Genomic DNA, 27726 nt, shown 5'->3' on the forward strand with positions numbered 1-27726 from the left:
TTTTTATTTTGCTCTTTTTGTTTCAGTGTCAACCTCAGGGAGTTTCGATTTGCCCAGACCATGATTTTTGCAATTGAAGAAATAAACAAAAGTGATTTTCTTCTTCCCAATGTTTCAATTGGATACCGTATTTATGACAACTGTGGTTCAACGTTGTCCTCAATGCGTGCAGTGATGGCCCTAATGAACGGCGATGAATGGACTGCAGGAAAGAGCTGCTCTGGTCAATCAGCTGTTCATGCTATAATCGGAGAGTCTGAATCCTCCTCAACCATTGTGCTGTCACGCACTACAGGACCTTTCAAAATACCAGTGGTAAGAGAGCTTTTTTTGTTTATCAATGTGTATACTGTATACAAATTCTCATTTTTCTGTCCCTGTCTCTGTGTATTCTCAGATAAGTCATTCAGCTACTTGTGAGTGCTTGAGCAGCAGGAAAGAGTATCCCTCATTCTTTCGAACTATCGCCAGTGACTTTTACCAAAGCCGAGCCCTCGCCCAGCTGGTCAAACACTTCAGCTGGACCTGGGTCGGGGCGGTCAACAGTGACAGTGACTACGGTAACAATGGTATGGCTATCTTCCTCACAGCTGCCCAAGAGGAAGGCGTGTGCGTAGAATACACAGAGAAATTTCACAGGGCGGAACCAGAGAAACTAATGAAAGTGGTTGAAGTGATCCGTAAGAGCACTGCCCAGGTCATTGTAGGTTTCCTGGCCCACGTGGAGATGAACAACCTCCTAGAGCAGTTGAGTCTGCATAACATCACAGGCCGACAGTTCATTGGTGTGGAGGCCTGGATCACTGCTGACAGCCTCGTGACTCCTACCAGCTTTAGCGTGCTGGGAGGTTCACTCGGCTTTGCTGTACAAAAGGCCAATATCAGTGGTCTGGATGATTTTTTAATCAAAGATTTCTGGGAAAGAGCGTTTAAGTGTAATGAGAGAAATGGAGACAGCATGACAGAAACAGCACCTTGCAAAGAAAACCACGATCTAGTTGAACTAAAAGATTATAATGATGATGTGACAGAGCTCAGATACTCCATTAACATCTACAAAGCCATCTATGCTGTGGCCTATTCTCTGCACAGTATGCTAAAGTGCTCAAACAGTCAGGGATGTGATAAGAGTGTGAAGGTTACACCCTGGCAGGTAAAATGAACGGATGACTAAACTGTTTATCATGTTTTAGTTTTCTAAATCAATATACTGATGTACATTGTCTCACTGCTTTTTAGGTTGTGGAGTCTCTAAAGCAAGTGAACTTTACGATTAAGAATGGGGACCAGGTATGGTTTGACAGCACCGGAGCAGCTGTGGCCCGCTACGAGGTGGTGAACTGGCAGCGTGGATCAGACGGGTCGGTCCACTTCAAACCTGTCGGTTACTATGATGCCTCCCTGCCACGTGGGACAGAAGTTTGTCCTCAAAACTGAAGCCATAATGTGGCCTGGAGGAAACACAGAGGCAAATATTTTAATTAACAGTAAAATATAAATTTATGTATGGCTAGGGTTTGCCATGGCCTTGAAGTTTGAAAATAATTAATCTTGAATGATTGACATTCACATTTTTCTTTTTCTTTGTTTCAAAGTTGCCTTTGTCAGTGTGCAGTGAGAGCTGTCATCCAGGAACTCGTAAAGTCCTTCAAAAAGGAAAGCCTGTCTGCTGCTATGACTGTTTACCATGTGCGGAGGGAGAAATCAGCAACAGCAACAGGTGCCACAAGCCTGAAATATGGCAGTTTGGACACACTGCTTGTTTGCTCACACTGCATCATGTTAAAGTTTTCTATGGTCCAGTCTCTTATTCATGTTTTTACACTGTAACAAATGAAATGCCAATAATAATAAAAATATTTCTATTACAGATTCTAACAGATGCAAAAAGTGTCCTGAAGAGTATTGGTCCAATCAAAACAGAGATGCATGTATTCCAAAAAATGTTGAGTTCCTCTCCTTCACTGAGGTTATGGGTAAAATACTTACATTTTTCACTTTGTTTGGGTCACTCCTCACCTTAATTGTAGCAACTCTATTCGTGATCAATAAGGACACTCCCTTGGTAAAGGCCAATAACTCTGAGCTGAGCTTCCTGCTTCTCTTCTCCTTGACTCTGTGTTTCCTGTGCTCTCTGACCTTCATCGGCCGGCCCTCTGAGTGGTCCTGCATGCTGCGACACACAGCATTCGGCATCACCTTTGTCCTCTGTATCTCTTGTGTTCTGGGGAAAACTATAGTGGTGTTAATGGCCTTCAGGGCTACACTTCCAGGCAGTAATGTGATGAAATGGTTTGGGCCAACACAGCAGAGACTCAGTGTTCTGGCTTTCACTCTCATACAGGTTGTGATCTGTATACTTTGGCTGACAATCAACCCTCCATTTCCCTTCAAAAATATGAGCCACTACAAAGAGAAGATTATACTTGAGTGCGCCCTGGGATCACCTATAGGGTTCTGGGCTGTGTTAGGATACATAGGACTTCTGGCTGTCCTGTGTTTTGTTCTTGCGTTTTTGGCCAGAAAGTTACCTGATAATTTTAATGAAGCCAAATTTATCACCTTCAGCATGCTGATATTCTGTGCAGTCTGGGTCACCTTTATCCCAGCTTATGTCAGCTCTCCAGGGAAGTTCACTGTGGCTGTGGAGGTATTTGCTATTTTAGCCTCCAGTTATGGGCTTCTGTTCTGTATATTTGCACCAAAATGTTTTATTATTGTCCTCAAACCTGAACTGAACACAAAGAAACACTTGATGGGGAAAGCATGATCACAATGAACATGATTAAATCTTCATACCAGTGTAAAGGAAGTGACAAAAAACTCCTTTTTATTTCATGGCTTGTGACTAGGCAAAAATTTTGGCATGACCTGGGCATACCTGGGCATACTCCTGATTGACTGATTTTTACTACTACAAATAATTAAAAACATTCACATTAAAAAAAATGTTTTTTTTTACAGTACATTTCTTGGTAATTAAACTGAGGATTCACTGTATTAATCATTATTTTAAATGAATAATAAAATATTTAAAACCATCTAAGATTACCTGTCTCTTCTTCTTTTAATTAGCACAGTCAGAGCCAGAGGTCCTCACCTGTACACTGTTGTCACACAACTGTAATATCCACATAACTTAAAAAGCCTCAAACTTGACATTCTCAGTTCCAGTACAGACTGTTCTGTCTTTACCCCAAAACATACATCCATCCATCCATTATCTATACTGCTTATCCGTTAAGGGTCACGGGGGGGCTAGAGCTTATCCCAGCAGTCATTGGGCGAGAGGCAGGATACACCCTGTACGGATCGCCAGTACCCCAAAACATAGCTACCAAAAAAAGGTCCCACTGTGAACAAGGTTCTCTAATTCAGGATTGCTGTGTGTTATGTTACAGCTACTAACTTTTACATTTACACGTTGAACCTGGCCACAGCCTAAATGCATAGCTCTGCTAGTGCAGGCTGTGAGTTTAAGGCCTCGAGGGGACACCAGTGGTCTGGGATTTGAGCCGCTGATTTGCATCACAAGCAAACATAAGATATATCATAAGGTAAATGATATTTACTAATTTCAGGATTTCAAAGTGAGGCTGTAATGTTCAGTGCAGAAAAAATTAAACAAAGAAATAAAAATATTGGTTGGATCAAAAAAAAAAAAAATCTTCTGCACAGTGCTTCATTGGGATATTGTAGATCAAGCTTGTCAGTTGACTAAAACCACAGAAATACTTCATGGGACTCAGATAGACTTGAGTTGTTTTTAGCCTGCTTATGTTTGACACACTGCTGTCAGTTTCTCAGGATATAATATATGGATATTGATGTTTTTTTCTGTTATAAGAGCTGGACAGACACGTGCAGGATTGTTTGGCCCTAGCAAAGGTATGTGCTCTACCGAGTGCCATTCTAGTGTTTTTTTCTGCATTGTTTTTTAAACGTAATTACAAATAATAGACCACATTCCCAACAACACACAAACAACATGAACACTCACTAATGTTATGTAGTTAGATAGTTGAGGTATTTAGTTGTTCAGTTGATACTGATCCACTGCTTTGTTGCTTGTGATAATGCACTGCACCAAAACAATTCATATAATGTATTCTAAAGCCATACACTACCTTTCTTCACTTGAAGGTCAAGTGCAGTGTCAGGACAGTGCATACTTGTGTACTCTTACAGCAAGAAAATGACATGTCAAGTTGTAATTTGCATAACTCCACCATCCAAATGTTTTATTATCCTGTTTTTGGTATCTAGTTTTGAAGCACTGTATTTGCAATGTCCCAAACACATTGCTCAAACATGTAATTATGTTAATTTTAGTCTATTACTGTCATAAGCACACACACACACACACACACACACACACACACACACACACACACACACACACATATATATATATATATATATATATATATATATATATATATATATGTATATATATATACTTACATATATATAGTGTGTGTGTAAATTGTTCAAATCCCAATCACCTTTGGAACAATCCCAATCCTCTTCTGATTATTGTGTTTGTCATCCAGTATTTCTTTTCCTTTTCTATTTTCTCCTTATCAGTTTTGTAGATTCTTGACATCCTCACTTTGTATTAAAATAATATTTAAATGCTATTTGTTCCGTCTCATCACATCTCCAGGCAATTTCAGTCACAGTTTATAGTAATACTGACATAGAAGTTAAAACAGAACGTACTATCTCAAATGAAGAACAGCAAAACAGTCTTACATCATCTCACTGTGATTTGAAATCATTTATGCAGGAGTATAAAGCTCTGCCCTGGAGCCACATGTTTTGTTCAGTGAAAGAAGAAGTCATCACAGAGGTTGAAGGTTTGTGTGTGGACATGTGTGCCTCTTTGTACCAGATGTATGTCTATGTAATGTTATTGCTAATGCTTTTTATGGGAGCCTTTGGAGCAGAGGGTAGATGCTGTACTCTGTGAGATGCTGGGGAGCCCAGAGTTTCCTCTGTTATCTAAGGAAGGAGATATCACTATTGGAGGAGCATTCTCCATCCATAGCCAAATCTCAAAGCCTCCTACTCTCTTTCACAGATACTCCAGAGCCTGTCATATGCTCCAGGTACTGTTTGTTGTCTCCTTTCTCATTTGTTGATTTCTAAATGGAAGAAAAATATGAAAACTGTTCTAACTCTTTTCAGGATAAATTTCAGAGAATTTCGTTTTGCCCAAACAATGATTTTTGCCATTGAGGAGATCAACAATAGCAGCACTCTGCTGCCTAATATCTCAGTTGGTTATAAGGTATTTGACAGCTGTGGTTCAACACTGCCCTCAACACGTGCAGTTATGGGTCTGATTAATGGAGAGGAAAGAACTTTGGGAAAAACATGCTCCTAGTCAGTCATCTGTTCATGCTGTCATTGGAGCATCTGAGTCCTCCTCAACTATTGTGATGCTACAAATTTCAGGGATTTTCCAAATACCAGTGGTAAATACTTGTAATATTTATGCTTTTTTTAAAATGATTTGAATTTCTTTTTTCAAAAAACTTGATCACACTATATTTGGATACTCTTGAGCTAATAATCAAGTCACTGTAAAATGACCATTAATAACAGTACCAGAATGGTACTGTTATGCCTTATTTTTATGACAATGCTACGGTTGCCAGGGTTTACACTAGATGCAGCAGAAGAAGAAGCTACATTTAGTCAGTGTTTTGTCTCTTAATTTTCAGTTTCTGACACTGTTAATAATGCGCTTTCCCCTCCTTTTCTTCTTTATTAGATCAGCCACTTTGCCACGTGTGCTTGTCTGAGTAACAGAAAAGAGTACCCTTCTTTCTTCAGAACCATCCCCAGTGACTATTACCAGAGCAGAGCCCTGGCAAAACTGGTAAAGCACCTTGGCTGGACATGGGTTGGGGCAGTTAGAAGTGACAATGACTATGGAAACAATGGAATGGCAACATTTATCGCGGCTGCAAATCAGGAGGGGGTTTGTATTGAGTACTCAGAAGCCATATCGAGGACTGACCCCAGTGAGCAGGTTGCCAGGGTGGTCAGAGTGATCCGTAGCGGAAGTGCAAGAGTTTTAGTTGCGTTCCTCGCCCAGGGTGAGATAGATGTTCTGCTTGAGGAAGCTCTCAACCAGAACTTGACTGGGTTGCAGTGGGTGGGCAGCGAATCCTGGATTACAGCAGGTCATCTGGCCAATAAGAGGCACGCTGCCATCCTGACAGGGTCTTTGGGCTTCACTATTAGAAAAACAAAGATCACAGGCCTGCGGGAGTTTCTTTTACAGGTTAACCCAAGTCAGAACCCTCAGAACAAAGTGCTGAGAGAGTTCTGGGAAGCAACCTTTGGCTGCAGTTTTGAGTCCAGTCTACATGGTCAGACCCAGTGCTCTGGCTCTGAGATGTTACAGGACATTAAAAATCCTTTCACAGATGTGTCAGAGCTAAGGATCTCTAACAATGTCTATAAGGCTGTGTATGCTGTGGCTCATGCCATGCATAACATGTTAAAATGTGGACAACGTGGTGAGGCGGTGAACCAGTCATGCATATGGAAAGATCATTTAGAGCCAAAACAGGTAAAAGGTTACAGAAATAATTTGAATAACATACAGTTCCTTTTACTTTCAGTTATTCACTACTCTTCTTAATTGATAGGTTGTGAAACATCTCCAAGGTGTGAATTTCACTCTTCATTCAGGAGAAAGAGTGTATTTTGATGAAAATGGAGACCCTGCAGCAATCTATGAGCTGGTGAATTGGCAGAAATCCAGAGCAGGAGACATTGTGTTTGTGGCTGTAGGGAGCTACGATGCTTCACTACCAGATGAGAAGCAGTTCACCATGAATGGAATAAACATAATATGGGCTGCCGAATCCCTTGAGGTATCATAAGCGAAGGTGGATAAGTGAGCACTTTGTTTGAGGTGGATGTAAAACAGATGCATTCATTTGGCCTAAATTTAAGCTGACAGTACCTGTGAAAATGATTTTTAAAAAAGTCTTTCAGTTTTACTGTACTCACTTGCTGTGAATTTTCTAAGTATTAATCATTCCCAGTGTCATCTTTTTCCTGCTGCAGTTTTATTAATTGGAACAGTTTCAACAAAACAACAGATTACTGACACACCAAATTTCACTTCTGGTTGTAGCTTTAGAACAAGGTCTAAAGCTCAAATTTGAGTTTGACAAAACGCATGATTTAAAGTGTATTTAAATTTTAAGTATATATTAGCTAATTATAAACAATATAAACCAATTAAATTAAGAATCTGGATTACAGGAGGAACAAACTGTGACTGTTGAATTGTGGTGTTGTTACAGAGGCCACAGTCTGTCTGCAGTGAGAGTTGTCTGCCAGGTTTCCGTCAGGCTGTGATTAAAGGCAAACCCATCTGCTGTTTCTCCTGTGTAGCCTGTGCTGCTGGAGAGATCAGCAACACCAACAGTGAGTGAACACTTTCCTGATTGTCCATTATTATGTTATATTTGTACAAAAATCAATGGTCTCCAACATCTCACCTATATGTCATTAAATCTACCCTGTGCTTATTTTAATATGACAAACATCACAGCTTAAAGTTTACAACATGAACACATTTCAGGGTTTCATGTTTTCCATTCAGATTCTGCCGAGTGTTCACGGTGTCCATTGGAGTACTGGTCAAACGAAGACCACAGCCAGTGTGTTCCAAAGGTGATCGAGTTCCTGTCTTATGGAGAAACCATGGGGGCCCTCCTCACTGCCTTTTCATTATTTGGAGCAAGTTTAACACTAGTGGTGTCGTGTGTTTTCTTTCGGTTTCGTTATACACCTCTTGTCAGAGCCAGCAACTCTGAGCTGAGCTTCCTGCTTCTCTTCTCCTTGACTCTGTGTTTCCTGTGCTCTCTGACCTTCATTGGCCGGCCCACTGAGTGGTCCTGCATGCTGCGACACACAGCATTCGGCATCACCTTTGCCCTGTGCATGTCTTGTATCTTGGCTAAAACCATAGCAGTGGTGATTGCCTTTAAGGCTAGAAGGCCAGCAAATACAGTTCCCCAGTGTTCTGCACCACTCCAGAGAACAAGTGTTCTCAGCTGCACTTCACTGCAGGTTTTAGTTTGTGTGCTGTGGTTAACCCTTGCACCGCCATTCCCATACAAAAACAGAGCACATTCCACTGAAAGGATTATTTTAGAGTGTGATTTAGGTTCACCTATTGGGTTCTGGGCTGTGTTGGGGTATATAGGACTTCTGGCTGTGCTATGCCTCATCCTTGCATTTCTGGCTCGAAAGCTGCCTGATAATTTCAATGAAGCTAAATTCATCACCTTCAGCATGCTGATATTCTGTGCAGTCTGGATCACTTTTATCCCAGCTTATATCAGCTCTCCTGGGAAGTTCACTGTAGCTGTAGAGATATTTGCTATTCTGGCTTCTAGTTACGGGCTACTTTTCTGTATATATGCTCCAAAGTGTTATATTTTACTATTGAAACCAGAGAGGAATACTAAAAAGCAAATGATGGGGAGAAATCAGTCAAAACCATTATAAATGAGGCAGAACAGTAAAAAGTAAAAATATTACAAGACATTTGAAAGAGAAACACAGATGCATGAATTAAAACTAATTAATTAATTTTGGCTGTTTTCCTAAGAATGCTTTCCCTTTGACATATTTGATGTGGAAAATAAAGTCCAGCTCCATTTGAATGTGGGTTTAAATGTAGGTTTTTAGCTTTCTTGGCAGAATAGAATATTAAGGAGAAATTAATGTCCTTCATACTATCTTACTAATATTAATCTGGTGTCCAAATTGTGTTGTTTTTCATGATTTAGCTTGAAATTATAGGTCAAAATTTAAATAAAATATACAATTCACAACAACAGCTCAAATATCTCCAGAGGTATGCTCTGGTTTCTGAAATTATTATTGTAAAGAACTGGTTATGCAAAAACAAAACATATATGGTGGGCCATCTAATAGGCCCACCTGTCTGTCAGTCACACAACAGGTGCTGCCATTGGTGGAGAAAAACACAATATTCACATGCACTGCACCCAAGCCCCTGAAGCCCTGTGATAGTTCAAGGAAAAACCTTATAAAATGCTCAGAGCTGAGTGGAGTTTTATCTCTGGGCCTTGGGTGGTAGATACTGAGGTGAGCAATCATGCTGCTGATAGCAGATCTGCTACTTATTTCCCTTCTGGCTGTTAGAGGAGGAAGGCCTGTCTGTCAAACATATGGGACAAAAGAACTGTCTCAGTTTTCTAAGGAGGGAGACATCAACATTGGAGGCATTTTCTCCTTCCATCAGAACCCAGTCAGTGTCAATCCAGCTCAAGTCAACCCAGGAACAATCCAGTGTGAAGGGTAAGAAAGGAATGAAAAACAGCACTGCAACTGTAAATCTTATAACAATATCTGTTGTTTATTCATGTTAAAATGTAAATCCTAGTGCATCCTTATGTGTGTTTTGCAGTTTTTATTATACAGTTTGCTCCCTCTCCTTTTGTCAGACTGGACCCAGGAGAGCTCCAGTACGCCTACACTATGATGTTTGCAATAGAGGAGATCAACAACAGCTCAGAGCTGCTACCAGGAGTAACACTGGGCTACAGGATCTTTGACTCCTGCCCCAGTATCCCTCTGTCCATCAGGGCATCGCTAAACCTGATGAATAGGTATGAGCATGAGGAAGGCAGCTGTAACAAACTCTCCAATGTGCACGCTGTCATAGGGGAAACCACATCCACTTCTACAATAGGTATTGCACGCACCATGGGACCCTTCCATATACCTGTGGTGAGTGTTGGGGGCATGCACACTCTACACACATGAACTGTCAAGTAAATATGTGTTTTGGGATGTTAAGTAATATAATATGTAAAAAAATGTTTTACATGTGTGACTCATATTGAATATAGTGTATAGTTTTTTATACTGAAAACAGTCGTTCCTTAATTAACTGCAGAAATGTGATGAAAATTTGCTATTTCTCTCTATTACTTGTGTTTCAGATCAGTCATTCAGCTACTTGTGCATGTCTTAGTAATAGACGAGACTATCCTTCTTTCTTCAGAACCATACCTAGTGACATTTACCAGAGCAAAGCACTGGCTAAGCTGGTAAAATACTTTGGTTGGACCTGGGTAGGGGCTATTAGAACTAACAGTGACTATGGAAATGGTGGAATGGCCACTTTCTTGGAAGCAGCTGAAAAGGAAGGTGTATGTATTGAGTACTCAGTGGCTATTTATAGGACTGACCCCAGGAAGTGGTTCTTAGAAGTGGTGGACATTATAAAGAAATCCACCTCTAAGGTGATAGTGGCATTTGCTGACGGAACAGACCTTGACATCCTTATCAAAGAGCTCCATGCTCAGAATGTGACAGGCCTGCAGTGGGTGGGCAGTGAGGGCTGGATCACTTATCGCTATATTGCCTCTTCAGTAAACTACGCTGTGGTCCAGGGAGCAGTGGGCTTCGCAGCGCTCAATGCTCACATACCTGGGCTACAGGAGTTCCTGACTAACAGCAGGCCCTCCACCACACCAGGAGACCGGGGTCTGGTAGAGTTGTGGGAGATGGTGTTCAGCTGCACCCTGACTCCCCAGACAGGGACTCACACTCAGGGTTCAGTTGCAGCCTGCACTGGGAAGGAGTCTCTGTGGGACACAAACACACGCTTCACAGATGTTTCAGATGCCAGTCTGCTGAATAATGTTTACAAGGCCACATATGCTGTAGGTTACGCACTGCACATGCTCTTTACTTGCAAAGATGGACAGGGGCCTTTTGAGAACAACACTTGTGCTGATAGGGAAAATGTGCAACCATGGCAGGTAAACACAGCATAAAATGATCTGACATCAAAACTACTGCGTATGTTAATGATGATGTAGTTAAAGAACAACATCACTGTTTCTCTACAGGTGCTGCATTATCTGACCCACGTCAATTTCACCACTAAGATTGGTGAAAACGTGTTCTTTGATGAGCTGGGTGACCCTGTGGCACGTTATGCACTGGTAAATTGGCAGATGGATGAGACAGGTTACATACTATTTGAAACCATTGGTTACTATGATGCCTCTCGACCTGAGGGTCAGCAGTTTGAAATGAAAGCAGGCGTGAAAGCCATCTGGGCAGGGAAGAATCTCGAGGTAAGTTAATATAGACAGCCTATCATAATGAGCTTTTTTTAAAAACTCTTAAAGTAATTATTCCTAAAGTAATTCATGGTTGCTGAGCTCATTACCACATTAACATGATTATGTTATTCATATTTTTCTTTAATGCTCTCACTACGATGCAGGTGCCAAGGTCCATTTGCAGTGAGAGCTGTTTGCCAGGGACCCGCCGAGCTTTTGTTAAGGGCAAGCCTATCTGCTGTTTTGACTGCATCACCTGTGCTGACGGGGAGTTCAGCAACAGTACAAGTGAGACAGCAGGATCCCTAGCCTTTACTCTAGCACTCATCATGTTTCTGCTGGGCAAAATCACTGCCAGTGATTTACTGGTCTATCTGAAGATATCTGCACTGTACAGCCTAAACATATTTATGCTTACAGATGCAGTGAAATGTGACAAATGCCCCCCTGAGTACAAGTCCAATGAAGAGAGGAACAGCTGTGACTTGAAAGCCATTGAGTTCCTCACCTTCAGGGAACTGATGGGTATACTGTTGGTCACCTTTTCTGTCTTTGGTGCCTGCCTGGCAATGACTGTAGCACTGATATTTTTCCACTACAGGCAAACTCCTATAGTCAGAGCCAACAACTCTGAGCTGAGCTTCCTGCTGCTCTTCTCCTTGACTCTGTGTTTCCTGTGCTCTCTGACCTTCATCAGCCGGCCCTCTGAGTGGTCCTGCATGCTGCGACACACAGCATTCGGCATCACCTTTGTCCTCTGTATCTCTTGTGTTCTGGGGAAAACTATAGTGGTGTTAATGGCCTTCAGGGCTACACTTCCAGGCAGTAATGTGATGAAATGGTTTGGGCCAACACAGCAGAGACTCAGTGTTCTGGCTTTCACTCTCATACAGGTTGTGATCTGTATACTTTGGCTGACAATCAACCCTCCATTTCCCTTCAAAAATATGAGCCACTACAAAGAGAAGATTATACTTGAGTGTGCTTTAGGATCACCTGTAGGGTTCTGGGCTGTGTTAGGATACATAGGGCTCTTAGCTTTGTTATGTTTTGTACTTGCATTTCTGGCACGAAAGCTGCCTGACAATTTCAACGAAGCTAAATTTATCACTTTCAGCATGTTGATATTCTGTGCAGTCTGGATCACCTTTATCCCAGCTTATGTCAGCTCTCCTGGGAAGTTCACTGTAGCTGTGGAGATATTTGCTATTCTGGCTTCAAGTTATGGGATGCTGTTTTGTATTTTTTTGCCCAAGTGCTACATAATTTTATTAAAACCCGAGAACAATACAAAGAAACACTTGATGGGTAAGGTGACCTCAAGAGCCCTGTGAGTTTCTCTGTTTAAACAAAACAACAAGAGATCACCAGCATGTCTCCTATTAGTTTATGCATAAATAGGTAAATTACAGTAATTTCTGAGGAAAACATTAATTTCCAGGTCATAATGGAACTATACTGAATTATTCATGGAAAGAAGGGTCTGATTCTTTAGCTCAAATTAACTTTCAACAAAAAAATATTCTTATGGTGGTGTCTGACTTGAAAACTATTGTTAAACTATTTATTTATTATTAATAAAATAAAATAAATAATATATTAACACAAGCCCAAGAATGAATGCATATGTATTAAATAAAATTTAAATAAGATTCAAATGTTACATAAAATGTGCACTCTTTTTTGTGTTGTTTTTTATTGCCATAAAAATTATTTATTAACCCAGAGTGACTCGAATTTCATTGAGCTACACAAGTTTCTGTATTTTGTTGGCTTGTGCATGCCAGTCTTGCTAATCAATTACACGCAGGGTTTCTGTGTTTGTCAGTTATATACACAGTCTTGAATATCTCTTATGTACAGTATTAATCATAAATTAACTATCATCTAAACCTCTGTAAATATTCTCAGCAAGAGACTGGTCATAGATGGATTAGTTCTTGTTTGTCACAAATCATTACATCACATAGGAGAGGATTTTGCAGCTAAAAAAGCAGATATTTTTTTATGGGGATGGTGGAGACCAAAACAGAGATGGAACAGACAGAACAGAGAAAAGAGAGTGAATATTAGACATGTTTGCTTGATGTGTAATCAAGCTAACATATGTCATTGCTAATATGAGCCGTACTTGATAAGGTGATAATGTTATGTTTATATCTTGTTCCACTTCCAATTACATCTTTCTTAAGTAAAAAAATGTTTTGACTGGAAAAAGATGTACTGTACATTTGAATATTCTTGTGTGGTAACACACACACCAAAGACATTTTAAATAGGTTATAGCCCTAAACTCCTTTTTTTTTTCCTGGGCACTGCCTCTCTCATCACCTTGTAGGTCCACAGGTGGAACGTCACTGTTTTTATACTGCTCCAAAATATATAAATACCAGTGCAAGCTTTTGATTTACAGTAAGTTACATGTGATGCCACCCAGTGGTTAAGTTCTCTAAAACAGAATGTCCCCCACACAGAGGTGGCCAGAACAAGGGTGGGCTCTTTTACAACTCCTGTTGGTGGCATCTTTCTCTCAGGCTGAGGAACCAGTGTGCAGGCAGAGAGGAGATCCTGAGAACCCTCAGCTATCTAAGGATGGGGACATTATGTTGGGGGGAATCTTCTCTTTCCACAGCAGCTGGAAAGGCAGACAGGATTCCTACAGGCACAAACCACTGCCACTCGAATGTACCAGGTAAATTATACTGTAGAAATATATTCATTCATCATCAATTTTGAATATATAAGTGGAGGTGGATATAAAACAAGTAACATGATGGTAATCAGATTGAAAATTAAATTAAGAAATATTAACTGTTGTATGCATGAATACCATCAAATGACTTCAGTGACTGTGCTATTGTTTCAATTTAAAGTGCTGCAAAGAGAACGACAATTAGTAACTGTTTGCATTTAGTCTGAATTTCAGAGGGTTCCAGTTTGCCCAGGCTATGCTTTTTGCCATTGGGGAAATTAATAACAGCACAGAACTACTGCCTGGCATCTCTCTGGGCTATAAAATGTATGATGCTTGCGGCTCGATTGCCAGAAGTGTGAGGGTTGCACTAGCTTTGGCTAATGGTAATGAAATTGTACCTGCACCCTCTGATGCACCATGTACCAGACCTGCCCAAGTGCAGGCCATAATGGGAGAAACCTCTTCCTCTCCTTGCATGGCTATAGCTACTGTTATTGGGCCATTTCATATCCCAATGGTGGGTAGGTTTGGTAAATATATTTATGAAATAATTATTGTTTTTCGGTAATTCTATCAGCTGCTCAGAGCAAATGTGGTTGTGTGAATATTTCATATTTAAAAATGTTATGTTTTTTCTTCCAGATCAGCCACTTTGCCACTTGTGCTTGTCTCAGTGACAAAACCAAGTACCCATCCTTCCTCAGAACTATACCCAGTGACTACTACCAGAGCAGAGCCTTGGCCCAGTTGGTCAAGCACTTTGGTTGGACTTGGGTTGGAGCTATTAGAACTAATGATGATTATGGTAATAATGGCATGGCTACATTCACAGAAACTGCACAGCAGCTGAGCATCTGTCTGGAGTACTCTGAAGCTTTCTTTAGAACAGATCCACCAGACAAAATCCAAAAGATAATTGACACCATCAAGTCTTCCACCTCCAGGGTGATTGTTGCTTTTCTCTCTCACATGGATATGGATGTGCTAATACATGAGTTGTCCCACCACAACCTGACTGGGTACCAGTGGGTGGGAAGTGAGGGCTGGATCCTTGATTCCCAAATTGCAAAAATAGACAGGCATCACATTCTGGATGGTTCCATAGGCCTGTCCATCCCCAAAGCTCATGTCAGCGGTATGAGAGAGTTCATACTAAATGTGAAGCCACTCAATTCATCTAGTAATGAAATGTTTACAAAGTTCTGGGAGGAATTATTTAACTGTAAGTTCAAACAGTCATCAGCAGAGAATCAGAGAGAATGTACTGGAAATGAAGATTTGACTGGAGTACATAACGGCTTCACTGATATGTCACTCATGCCTATTTTTAACAATGTCTACAAAGGAGTGTATGCTGTGGCCCACGCACTTCATAGTATTCTAGGCTGTAATGAAACATGTAACAACAAGGTGCAGCTAGATCCTTTTACAGTGAGTACAACACTAAATACTGAAATTCTATTTTACATTATTTTACAAAAAATGGTTCCAATATTTTGAAAAATGAGTGTTGCAGTCATCATGCTGTTGAGCCAAGAGACCTATGAGACATTCGTCAGATAATTAACCAAAGTAATACCTATATTCTCAGATTTTACAACACATAAAAAGGATTCAGTTCAAAACAAAGGATGGAGATGAGGTTTACTTCAATGAGGATGGAGACCCAGCAGCAAAGTATGAAATTATAAACTGGCAGCCAACACAAAATGACATTGTGGACTTTGTCACAGTTGGTCTTCATGATGCATCTCTACCAGCTGACAAACAGCTGAATCTGCACAATAAGTCTTTAATTTGGGCAAAGAATTCAAAACAGGTAGGTTACCATGTGATCACTGACATTATGAATTACAATATAATTGTAACTGTATCATAATGTTTTCAAAGCAAAATTAATTAACAGAGTTTTGCAGAGACAATACCGTGTCAAAGTAAATGCCCATACATGTTTCTCACAGTCATTTTGTTCATACAGGTGCCTGTGTCAGTTTGCAGTGAGAAATGTGCTCCAGGAACTCGCAAGGTTCTCCAGAAAGGAAAGCCTGTCTGCTGCTATGACTGTATAAGATGTGCAGAGGGAGAAATAAGCAACATGACAGGTCTGGTAATATTTAACACAATGTTTTGCCACAAAATAAGACTGTTGTGATCATATGCCATGTGTCATATGTCTTGAAAGAAATTGTATGTTGTATGTATGTTTATGCTTTATTTCCAAAACACATATCTTGCATATTGTCTCATATGCATGGAATAAATGCAAAAAACTAATCTACTCAGCAAGTCTCCCATCTGCTTTAATGTTACTTTTCAGATTCTATCACCTGTGATCGATGCCACCCAGAGTTCTGGTCAAATGAGAGGAGAGATGCCTGCGTTAAGAAAGAGGCAGAGTTTCTATCATATGAAGAAATAATGGGAGCTCTTCTCACTGCAGCGTCCCTGTTTGGAACATGCATGACTGCTGTTGTGGCATTGATTTTTTTCAGATACAGGAAAACTCCTATTGTCAGGGCCAATAACTCTGAGCTGAGCTTCCTGCTTCTCTTCTCCTTGACTCTGTGTTTCCTGTGCTCTCTGACCTTCATCGGCCGGCCCTCTGAGTGGTCCTGCATGCTGCGACACACAGCATTCGGCATCACCTTTGTCCTCTGTATCTCTTGTGTTCTGGGGAAAACTATAGTGGTGTTAATGGCCTTTAAGGCGACACTTCCAGGCAGTAATGTGATGAAATGGTTTGGGCCAACACAGCAGAGACTCAGTGTTCTGGCTTTCACTCTCATACAGGTTGTTATATGTATCATGTGGTTAACAATTTCTCCTCCCTTTCCTTTGAAGAATTTTAAGGAATTCAAGGATAAAATCATCTTGGAGTGTGATCTTGGCTCAGCTGTAGGATTCTGGGCTGTGTTAGGATACATAGGAATCCTGGCCATGTTATGTTTTTTCCTTGCTTTTCTGGCTCGGAAACTGCCTGATAATTTTAATGAAGCCAAATTTATCACCTTCAGCATGCTGATATTCTGTGCAGTCTGGATTACTTTTATTCCAGCATATGTCAGCTCTCCAGGGAAGTTCAGTGTTGCTGTAGAAATATTTGCTATTCTGGCCTCCAGTTTTGGATTGCTCATTTGTATTTTTATTCCAAAATGTTATATTATCTTACTGAAACCAGAGAAGAATACAAAAAAGAATATGATGGGGAAGGTGGAACCAAAATCTTTCTGAAAAGTTTAATCAGTATGGCAGGAAAGGTATTCCAGTACCATTATACATTTTACATAATAATTTGTTAACCAACCTGTCAAGTAGACACCTATATTCATTTTACTGAAGACTTATATTGTAATACCAATATTTTTCTACTGTAGGCTATATCATTTCAATTGTGACATAGCTCACATAATTTAATGTAATATACAGTTGTATCAAGCAATATAATTAAGTGCAAATAAATGCAGAAACCTAACACTTAATTTCTCACTGATTTAAAAATATTTAAAGTTTCAGTGTGTAACATTTAAATGGAATATAATTACATAAGTATGTTTTTATTAGTGTATAATTACCTAAAAGTAATTACTGTGGTGTTTTTGTTCTTTTAGAATAAGCCATTTATATATACATAGGGACCTGGTCCTCTTTCAAGATGAAGAAGACAAAGAAGAAAAAAGGCGAGAAGATGTGTCAGCTATTAGATATAATTTTACAGACTAACAACTAAATAAAATATCAAAATATAGCTATAAAACAACCCTCTTCACAAACTAGTCATTGTGGTAGATGATTCCATTTTTGTAACCATTGGCTACCATAGCCTCTCTGACATACTTGGAAAGGGTGGGCTGATTACTTTGTTGCAATCTTCATTCTCACCACTAGATGCCACTAAATCCTACACACTGGTCCTTTAATACAGTTTGTAAATTGTGATCAAACAATAAAATCTCTTTTTGGTCAGACAAAAACATCTTACAACAACTTGTTGGACTTCGACCTGAGCCTTGAGCTCTGTTGCCCCCCACTATTGTTGAAGGTCTAAGACACACATGCACACACACACACACACACACACACACACACAAAAAAACATTGGGATTGTACTGTTGTAAAAGTAAGACTGTGTAGAAAGTTATTGTCCTAAAACAAAGGAATTAAGACCAAAAGGGGGGAAATAAAAACAATAATACAGTACAATCATACCAAAGGAAAAGTATTTGGTTAGAACTAGATTTAGGAAAGAGATTGTGATTTGGGTTAAAATTGCTTGTGGAAGGTCATGGATAACAGACACATAGACTATTGGGTTCAAAATATATTAAAGCTGCTCTAATAATTTTTTATAATAACAATAGACTGAGTGGCTATACATATCGTAAGAGGGATCAGTGGTTGTGACAAAGTCACAGTGAATTGTTTCTCAACTCTGTAGTTTCCCTCAAATCAACCTAGAATTTCTAACACTTTTTAACTGACTGTTGTCGTTGTAATTCTCTTTAACCATATTCAATCACAACAGACTGTAAAAAAATATTATTTAGCTAAAATGTTGGATATGTCCCTCAGAAGTTGGCAGAAACCAAAACAGAGGTAAAAGAAGAGTGAATGGCATATTAATTTCACAATATGTCAACTGAATGTGTAAATAAGCCACTGTTTGCTAACAAGATCAACATCAACTTTATAATGGTTACCCCCCAAACACACACACACACACACACACACACACACACACACAGAGCTTATGAAGATTATATTTGTGTGAACCAGTTAAAAGGAAAAACAAATCTGCAGCACTTTTCTGTTTGGGCACCTCCCTACTCTCTCTAGTCACCCTGTACTTCCACGGAAATGAAACATCACTGTTCTATTTTTACTTTTTATGCTGCGCTAAAATGTATAAGTACCAGTGCAAGCTTGTGATTTACAGTTAGTTACATGTGATGCTGCTCAGTGGTTTAGTTCTCTTAGACAATGACCTCTACACAGAGATGGTCAGAGAGAGGTTGGGCACTCTTACAGCTGTTGTTGGTGGCATCTTTCTCTCAGGCTGAAGAACTGGTGTGCAGGCAGAGAGGAGATCCTGAAAACCCTCAGCTATCTAAGGATGGGGACATTATGTTAGGGGGAATCTTCTCTTTCCACAGCAGCTGGAAAGAGAGAAGGGATACATACATGCACAAACCTCTGCCACTGGAATGCACCAGGTAAATTATACTGTAGAAATATATTTGGATTTAAAATGTCTAAGAGGGAGTGGGTACAAAAAAAAATTAAATAAGGTTATCAGACTGAATATTAAAAAGAAACATTATTAAATGATTTCAATGACTGTGCTATTATTTCTACTTCAAATGCTACTACTAGTCCAGCTGTTTAAAACTGTCTTCATCAAGTTTGAATTTCAGAGAGTTCCAGTTTGCCCAGGCTATGCTTTTTGCCATCGAGGAGATTAATAACAGCACAGAACTACTACCTGGCATCTCTCTGGGCTATAAAATGCATGATACTTGTGGCTCCATTGCCAGAATTGTGAGCGTCGCACTGGCTTTGGCTAATGGTAATGAAATTGTACCTGCACCCTCTGATGCACCATGTACCAGACCTGCCCAGGTGCAGTCCATAATGGGAGAAACCTCTTCCTCTCTTTGCATGGCTATAGCTACTGTTATTGGGCCATTTCATATCCCAATGGTGGGTAGGTTTGCTACTTGTATTTGTTAAAAATTAATATTATTATAATGTTATTAATGTACTACTATTTTATATATTATTCTACCAGCTTCTCACAGCAAATCCGGCTGTGTTTATATTGTACATTTTTATGTTGGGAGGTCATTTCTTCTTTCTTTCAGATCAGCCACTTTGCCACCTGTGCTTGTCTCAGTGACAAAACCAAGTACCCATCCTTCCTTAGAACTATACCCAGTGACTACTACCAGAGCAGAGCCTTGGCCCAGTTGGTCAAGCACTTTGGTTGGACTTGGGTTGGAACTATTAGAGGCAATGATGATTATGGCAATAAGGGTATGGCTATATTCACAGAAACTGCACAGCAGCTGGGCATCTGTCTGGAATACTCTGTAGCTTTCTTTAGAACAGATCCACCAGACAAAATCCAAAAGATAATTGACACCATCAAGTCTTCCACCTCCAGGGTGATTGTTGCTTTTCTCTCCCACATGGATATGGAAGTGCTAATTCATGAGTTGTCCCACCACAACCTGACTGGGTTCCAGTGGGTGGGAAGTGAGGGCTGGATCCTTGATTCCCAAATTGCAAAAATAGACAGGCATCACATTCTGGATGGTTCCATAGGCCTATCCATCCCCAAAGCTCATGTCAGCGGTATGAGAGAGTTCATACTAAATGTGAAGCCACTCAATTCATCTAGTAATGAAATTTTTACAGAGTTTTGGGAGACATTATTTAACTGTAAGTTCAAACAGTCATCAGCAGAGAATCAGAGGGAATGTACTGGAAATGAAGATTTGACTGGAGTACATAACGGCTTCACTGATATGTCACTCATGCCTATTTTTAACAATGTCTACAAAGGAGTATATGCTGTGGCCCACGCACTTCATAGTATTCTAGGCTGTAATGAAACATGTAACAACAAGGTGCAGCTAGATCCATTCAAGGTGAGTTCAACAATTCTAATTAAATTTCTAGTTTTTACATTTGGTTACAAGAAAAACATTTATGGTATTTTGAAAAAAAAGTGTTGCAGTCATCATGCTGTTGAGCCAAGAGACCTATGAGACATTTGTCAATAATGAACAAAATTAATACCTATCATCTTAGATTTTACAACACATTAAAAAGATTCAGTTCAAAACAAAGGATGGAGATGAGGTTTACTTCAATGAGGATGGAGACCCAGCAGCAAAGTATGAAATTATAAACTGGCAGCCAACACAAAATGACATTGTGGACTTTGTCACAGTTGGTCTTCATGATGCATCTTTACCAGCTGACAAACAGCTGAATCTGCACAATAAGTCTTTAATTTGGGCAAAGAACTCAAAACAGGTAAGTTACGATTTGACCTCTCTCATGATTAATTACAATATAATTGTGATTGTCACAGTAACTTATGATTATTACTGTATGATGTTTTGTTTCAATGTGTCATTTTTTATTTGTATTTTAAAGGTAAATGCCCATACATGTTTCTCACAGTCACTTTGTTCATACAGGTGCCTGTGTCAGTTTGCAGTGAGAAATGTGCTCCAGGAACTCGCAAGGTTCTCCAGAAAGGAAAGCCTGTCTGCTGCTATGACTGTATAAGATGTGCAGAGGGAGAAATAAGTAACATTACAGGTCTGGTAATATTTAACACAATGTTTTTGCCACAAAATAAGTAGTATTTAAAGCAACATTTTTCATTTAGGTGTACCACAAAACAAATTACGATATTACATACTTGTGATCTTATTTAAAAAGCATCCTAAAGTTAGAAATTCTTTAAAAGTCAGCTCACTCAGTTTGCTAAAAGACCCACAGTATTTTTCTCATCTCCTCTTACAGGTATTATAGCATGTAGTTGTCTGGTTATCATGTAGCATATGTCTTGTATGCATCGAGTATCTGCAAAAAAGAAACGTATCTACTCAGCAAGTTTCACATCTGCTTTATTATTACTTTTCAGATTCTATCACCTGTGGTCGATGCCACCCAGAGTTCTGGTCAAATGAGAGGAGAGATGCTTGTGTAAAAAAGGTGGCAGAGTTTCTGTCATATGAGGAAATAATGGGAGCACTTCTCACTGCAGCGTCCCTGTTTGGAACATGCATGACTGCTGTTGTGGCATTGATTTTTTTCAGATACAGGAAAACTCCTATTGTCAGGGCCAATAACTCTGAGCTGAGCTTCCTGCTGCTCTTCTCCTTGACTCTGTGTTTCCTGTGCTCTCTGACCTTCATCGGCCGGCCCTCTGAGTGGTCCTGCATGCTGCGACACACAGCGTTTGGCATCACCTTTGTCCTCTGTATGTCTTGTGTTCTGGGGAAAACTATAGTGGTGTTAATGGCCTTCAGGGCTACACTTCCAGGCAGTAATGTGATGAAATGGTTTGGGCCAACACAGCAGAGACTCAGTGTTCTGGCTTTCACTCTCATACAGGTTGTTATATGTATCGTGTGGTTAACAATTTCTCCTCCTTTTCCTTTGAAGAATTTTAAGGAATTCAAGGATAAAATCATCTTGGAGTGTGATCTTGGCTCAGCTGTAGGATTCTGGGCTGTGTTAGGATACATAGGACTCCTGGCGCTCTTATGTTTTTTTCTTGCTTTTCTGGCTCGGAAACTGCCTGACAACTTTAATGAAGCCAAACTTATCACCTTCAGCATGCTGATATTCTGTGCAGTCTGGATTACTTTTATTCCAGCATATGTCAGCTCTCCAGGGAAGTTCAGTGTTGCTGTAGAAATATTTGCTATTCTGGCCTCCAGTTTTGGATTGCTCATTTGTATTTTTATTCCAAAATGTTATATTATCTTACTGAAACCAGAGAAGAATACAAAAAAGAGTATGATGGGGAAGGTGGCACCAAAACCATTCTGAAAAGTTAAATGAATATGTTGGCAAAGGTATTCCAGTACCATGATAAATTTCACAGCATAATTTGTTAATTAGGGTGGGATAGTGGTGCAGTGGTTAGCACTGTTGCCTTAAAGCAAGAAAGTCATTGAGCTCTGCTGGGACCTAACCTAACGGTTATCTGTGTGGAGATTTCATATTGTCTCTGTGCCGGTATGGGTTTTCTCCGGGTACTCTGGTCTTCTCCCACAGTTGAAAGACCTGTAGGTTACGTTATTTGGTGACTCTACATTGCCCATATGTGTCAATGTGAGCATGTATGGTTGTCTGTCTCTATGTGTCAGCCCTGTAATAGACAGGTGACCTGTCAAGGGTGTACACCATCTTGTGCCCAGAGTCAGCTGGGATTGGCTGCAGCTCCCCCGTGATGCTCAAAGGATAAGTGGTATAACTAATAGATGGATGAAGTTTGTCACACTGTCAAGGAGACACCTATAGTTATTTCACTAGAGACTTGTACAGTGATATTTTAGTATTTTTCAAATATATCCATTTCATTTGTGACATTGTGTGTTAACGTGATAGGATTACATGCAATGTAATATACACATATCTCAACTAATCTACATAATTAAGACTGTGTTACCTGTACATCTAAAATATATTAAGGCTGCTCCAATCAATATTTTTATAATAAGAATAGAGTGAATGGCTGTGTGTATTTGAAGGAGGTCACACAAAGTCACAGAAAATTATCTCCCAACTATGCAGTTTCCCTCAAATCTACATAGCATTTCTAATATATTTTTACTAACTGTTTTGGTTCCAGCACCTACAGTTTTGTTGTTGTGTTTCTATTTTATGACTTTTAGCCACAACAGGCTAAAAAAAAGAGCATTTAGCAGGTCAATCATCAGAGATTTTCCTCAGGAATTGAAGGAGACCCAAACAGAGCTAAAAGGAGAATGAATTTTATATTTGCATTCAACAGGGGCACATAAACATGCGTCCAAAGCAATGCTAATATCACTGTATGTCAACTGAATGTGTAAATAAGGCACTGTTTGCTAATGGCATCACAATTTAAACTTTACTGGGTAAAATGATATGTTTCAAAAGACTATATTTGCATTGAACAAGTTATTGTACTGTTAGAAATTTCACTGAGTCTGGATGAAATTTCTCCACTTTGCATATACTAACCTTCTCCCAAAATTATTTTTCATTATTTAAATTGTAAGTATAAATTCAAGTATAAGATGCATCATCACAAATTAAAAATGGTAATTTAGAAAAGGAAAAACGTCTCTGTTTGAGCACCTCCCTCCTCTTGCTTCACCCTGTAAATCCACAGAGGTGAAACATCACTGTTCTATTATTACTTTTTATGTTCCTACAAAATGTATAAATATCAGTGATTTACAGTTAGTTACATGTGATTCCACCCTCTCAAACAATGACCTCCACACAGAGATGGTCAGAGAGAGGTTGGGCACTCTTACAGCTGTTGTTGGTGGCATCTTTCTCTCAGGCTGAGGAACTGGTGTGCAGGCAGAGAGGAGATCCTGAAAACCCTCAGCTATCTAAGGATGGGGACATTATGTTGGGGGGAATCTTCTCTTTCCACAGCAGCTGGAAAGACAGACAGGATTCCTACAGGCACAAACCACTGCCACTTGAATGTACCAGGTAAATTATACTGGAGAAATAAATTTAGATTTAAAATATCTAAGAGGAAATGGGTATAAAACAAATAAAAATAATATTGCCAAACTGAGTATAAAAAATACATTCCCTGTTGTGTGCATTAATACAATCGATGATTTCAAGGACTGCTATTGTTTCTTTCTCAAGTGCCACTACTAGTCCAGCTGTTTAAAACTGTCTTCATGAAGTCTGAATTTCAGAGAGTTCCAGTTTGCCCAGGCTATGCTCTTTGCCATCGAGGAGATTAATAACAGCACAGAACTACTGCCAGGCATCTCTCTGGGTTTTAAATTGTATGATACATGTGGCCTTTCCAGAAGTGTGAGGGTTGCACTGGCCTTGGCTAATGGTAAAGAAATTGTACCTGCACCCTCTGATGCACCATGTACGAGACCCGGAGAAGTGCAGGCCATTATAGGAGAAACCTCTTCCTCTCCTTGCATGGCTATAGCTACTGTTATTGGGCCATTTCAAATCCCAATGGTGAGTAGGTTTGGTAAATACATTTGTGAAACATTAATAATTTTCTGTAATTCTCCCAACTGCTCACAGCAAATGTGGTTGTTTTTATGTTTTATATTTCAAGTTTATATGTCAAGAGGACATTTCATTTTTCTTCCAGATCAGCCACTTTGCCACCTGTGCTTGTCTCAGTGACAAAACCAAGTACCCATCCTTCCTTAGAACTATACCCAGTGACTACTACCAGGGCAGAGCCTTGGCCCAGTTGGTCAAGCACTTTGGTTGGACTTGGGTTGGAGCTATTAGAACTAATGATGCTTATGGTAATAATGGTATGGCTATATTCACAGAAACTGCACAGCAGCTGGGCATCTGTCTGGAGTACTCTGTAGCTTTCTTTAGAACAGATCCACCAGACAAAATCCAAAAGATAATTGACACCATTAAGGCTTCCACCTCCAGGGTGATTGTTGCTTTTCTCTCTCACAAGGATATGGATGTGCTAATACATGAGTTGTCCCACCACAACTTGACTGGGTTCCAGTGGGTGGGCAGTGAGAGCTGGATCTTTGATTCCCAAATTGCCAAAATGGACAGGCATCACATTCTGGATGGTTCCATAGGCCTGTCCATCCCCAAAGCTCATGTCAGCGGTATGAGAGAGTTCATACTAAATGTGAAGCCACTCAATTCATCTAGTAATGAAATTTTTACAGAGTTTTGGGAGACATTATTTAACTGTAAGTTCAAACAGTCATCAGCAGAGAATCAGAGAGAATGTACTGGAAATGAAGATTTGACTGGAGTACATAACGGCTTCACTGATATGTCACTCATGCCTATTTTTAACAACGTCTACAAAGGAGTATATGCTGTGGCCCACGCACTTCATAGTATTCTAGGCTGTAATGAAACATGTAACAACAAGGTGCAGCTAGATCATTTTATGGTGAGTTTAACACTAAATAATTAAATTCTAGTTTTTACATTAGTTCATTAAAAAACAGTTCCAGTGTTTCATAAAATTAGTGTTGTAATCAGTCTCTCATGCTGTTGAGTGATCAGATCTGTAAGTTATTTGTATAAAAATTTACAAAATTAATATCTTTCATCTTAGATTTTACAACACCTAAAAAAGGTTCAGTTCAAAACAAAGGATGGAGATGAGGTTTACTTCAATGAGGATGGAGACCCAGCAGCAAAGTATGAAATTATAAACTGGCAGCCAACACAAAATAGCATTGTGGACTTTGTCACAGTTGGTCTTCATGATGCATCTCTACCAGCTGACAAACAGCTGAATCTGCACAATAAGTCTTTAATTTGGGCAAAGAACTCAAAAGAGGTAAGTTACGATTTGATCACTGAAATTATTAATGAATGTAAAATTGTATATTTGTTACTGAATCATAATGTTTGATTTGAATTTATCAAAATGACAAAACTTTGTCAAATTTAAATGCCCATACATGTTTCTCACAGTCATTTTGTTCATACAGGTGCCTGTGTCAGTTTGCAGTGAGAAATGTGCTCCAGGAACTCGCAAGGTTCTCCAGAAAGGAAAGCCTGTCTGCTGCTATGACTGTATAAGATGTGCAGAGGGAGAAATAAGCAATGTTACAGGTCCAATAATATTTAATAATGTAATGTTTTTCACTTACGTACTGTGTACTGTAAAACAAAAGTTTTCACAGGCTAATTCTAAGAAATGACATTCTTGTAATCTGATTTAAAATGCATCGAAAAGTTATAGGACTAATTAAAGAGTTAACTCACTCAAATTGCTAAAAGTATTTTTCTGACTTCCTACAGGTATTTGAGGTCATTTACTGATTATCTGGTTATCATATAGTATATGTCTCATATGCATAGATTATATATTTAAAAATCTATGCAGCAAGTCTCTCATCTGCTTTAATATTACTTTTCAGATTCTATCACCTGTGATCGATGCCACCCAGAGTTCTGGTCAAATGAGAGGAGAGATGCTTGTGTAAAGAAAGAGGCAGAGTTTCTATCATATGAAGAAATAATGGGAGCTCTTCTCACTGCAGCGTCCCTGTTTGGAACATGCATGACTGCTGTTGTGGCATTGGTTTTTTTCAGATACAGGAAAACTCCTATTGTCAGGGCCAATAACTCTGAGCTGAGCTTCCTGCTGCTCTTCTCCTTGACTCTGTGTTTCCTGTGCTCTCTAACCTTCATCGGCCGGCCCTCTGAGTGGTCCTGCATGCTGCGACACACAGCATTCGGCATCACCTTTGTCCTCTGTATGTCTTGTGTTCTGGGGAAAACTATAGTGGTGTTAATGGCCTTCAGGGCTACACTTCCAGGCAGTAATGTGATGAAATGGTTTGGGCCAACACAGCAGAGACTCAGTGTTCTGGCTTTCACTCTCATACAGGTTATTATATGTATCATGTGGTTAACAATTTCTCCTCCTTTTCCTTTGAAGAATTTTAAGGAATTCAAGGATAAAATCATCTTGGAGTGTGATCTTGGCTCAGCTGTAGGATTCTGGGCTGTGTTAGGATACATAGGACTCCTGGCTCTCTTATGTTTTTTTCTTGCTTTTCTGGCTCGGAAACTGCCTGACAACTTTAATGAAGCCAAATTTATCACCTTCAGCATGCTGATATTCTGTGCAGTCTGGATCACTTTTATTCCAGCATATGTCAGCTCTCCAGGGAAGTTCAGTGTTGCTGTAGAAATATTTGCTATTCTGGCCTCCAGTTTTGGATTACTCATTTGTATTTTTATTCCAAAATGTTATATTATCTTACTGAAACCAGAGAAGAATACAAAAAAGAGTATGATGGGGAAGGTGGCACCAAAATCATTCTGAAAAGTTAAATTATCATGATGGGAAAGGTATTCCAGTGCCATTATATATTTCAGATAATAATTTATTGATGAGAGAAGTTCACAGCAAGAGGATTCACTGTTTGAATCTCTCTTGGTTCAGCCATTATCTCTGTGCCTACATGGGTTTTTTCCAGGTTCTCCGGCTTCTTCCCATAGCCCAGAGACATGCAGGTTTGGTTAATTTGTGTCTCTAAATTCCCTGAAGCTGTGAATGTGAGTGTGAATGGTTGTCTGTCTCTACATGTCAACCCTGTGATAGACTTACAACTGGTTTAGGGTGTATTCTGTTTAGTGCCCAGTGTTAGC

At 39.6% G+C, this 27726-nt stretch overlaps 5 protein-coding genes and 1 pseudogene across 5 annotated transcripts; all 6 read left to right on the plus strand.

The window, feature by feature from the left end:
- The first annotated feature begins 45 nt into the window (after window positions 1-45).
- On the plus strand, window positions 46-2770 carry LOC108900942 (extracellular calcium-sensing receptor-like). Its single transcript, XM_018702225.2, is given in 6 exon segments — window positions 46-315; window positions 398-1153; window positions 1240-1410; window positions 1412-1468; window positions 1596-1714; window positions 1867-2770. Coding segments are annotated over 6 exon segments (2262 nt in total). The 5' UTR covers window positions 46-60.
- Window positions 2771-4915: 2145 nt separating this feature from the next.
- Window positions 4916-8544, plus strand: LOC108900891 (extracellular calcium-sensing receptor-like; annotated as a pseudogene).
- Window positions 8545-9502: 958 nt separating this feature from the next.
- On the plus strand, window positions 9503-12626 carry LOC108900920 (extracellular calcium-sensing receptor). Its single transcript, XM_018702187.2, has 5 exons — window positions 9503-9795; window positions 10011-10835; window positions 10926-11156; window positions 11309-11432; window positions 11565-12626. Exons 1-5 carry the CDS (start codon window positions 9544-9546, stop codon window positions 12476-12478), a joined length of 2346 nt encoding a protein of 781 aa, XP_018557703.1. The 5' UTR covers window positions 9503-9543; the 3' UTR covers window positions 12479-12626.
- Window positions 12627-13732: 1106 nt separating this feature from the next.
- Window positions 13733-17070, plus strand: LOC108900892 (extracellular calcium-sensing receptor-like). The gene is given in 6 exon segments (XM_051065395.1): window positions 13733-13836; window positions 14059-14356; window positions 14482-15270; window positions 15413-15658; window positions 15818-15941; window positions 16157-17070. Coding segments are annotated over 6 exon segments (2460 nt in total). The 5' UTR covers window positions 13733-13747.
- Window positions 17071-19002: 1932 nt separating this feature from the next.
- On the plus strand, window positions 19003-22410 carry LOC108900893 (extracellular calcium-sensing receptor-like). The gene is made up of 6 exons (XM_018702159.1): window positions 19003-19049; window positions 19239-19536; window positions 19698-20486; window positions 20650-20877; window positions 21045-21168; window positions 21497-22410. The coding sequence occupies exons 1-6, from the start codon at window positions 19018-19020 to the stop codon at window positions 22408-22410; spliced, it is 2385 nt and encodes a 794-aa protein (XP_018557675.1). The 5' UTR covers window positions 19003-19017.
- A 1561-nt stretch (window positions 22411-23971) lies between these two features.
- On the plus strand, window positions 23972-27400 carry LOC108900919 (extracellular calcium-sensing receptor-like). Its single transcript, XM_018702186.1, has 6 exons — window positions 23972-24075; window positions 24282-24576; window positions 24716-25504; window positions 25673-25900; window positions 26055-26178; window positions 26487-27400. Exons 1-6 carry the CDS (start codon window positions 23987-23989, stop codon window positions 27398-27400), a joined length of 2439 nt encoding a protein of 812 aa, XP_018557702.1. The 5' UTR covers window positions 23972-23986.
- The last annotated feature ends 326 nt before the right edge of the window (window positions 27401-27726 follow it).

This window comes from Lates calcarifer, linkage group LG21 (assembly GCF_001640805.2).
Source record: "Lates calcarifer isolate ASB-BC8 linkage group LG21, TLL_Latcal_v3, whole genome shotgun sequence".
NCBI lineage: Eukaryota > Metazoa > Chordata > Actinopteri > Centropomidae > Lates > Lates calcarifer.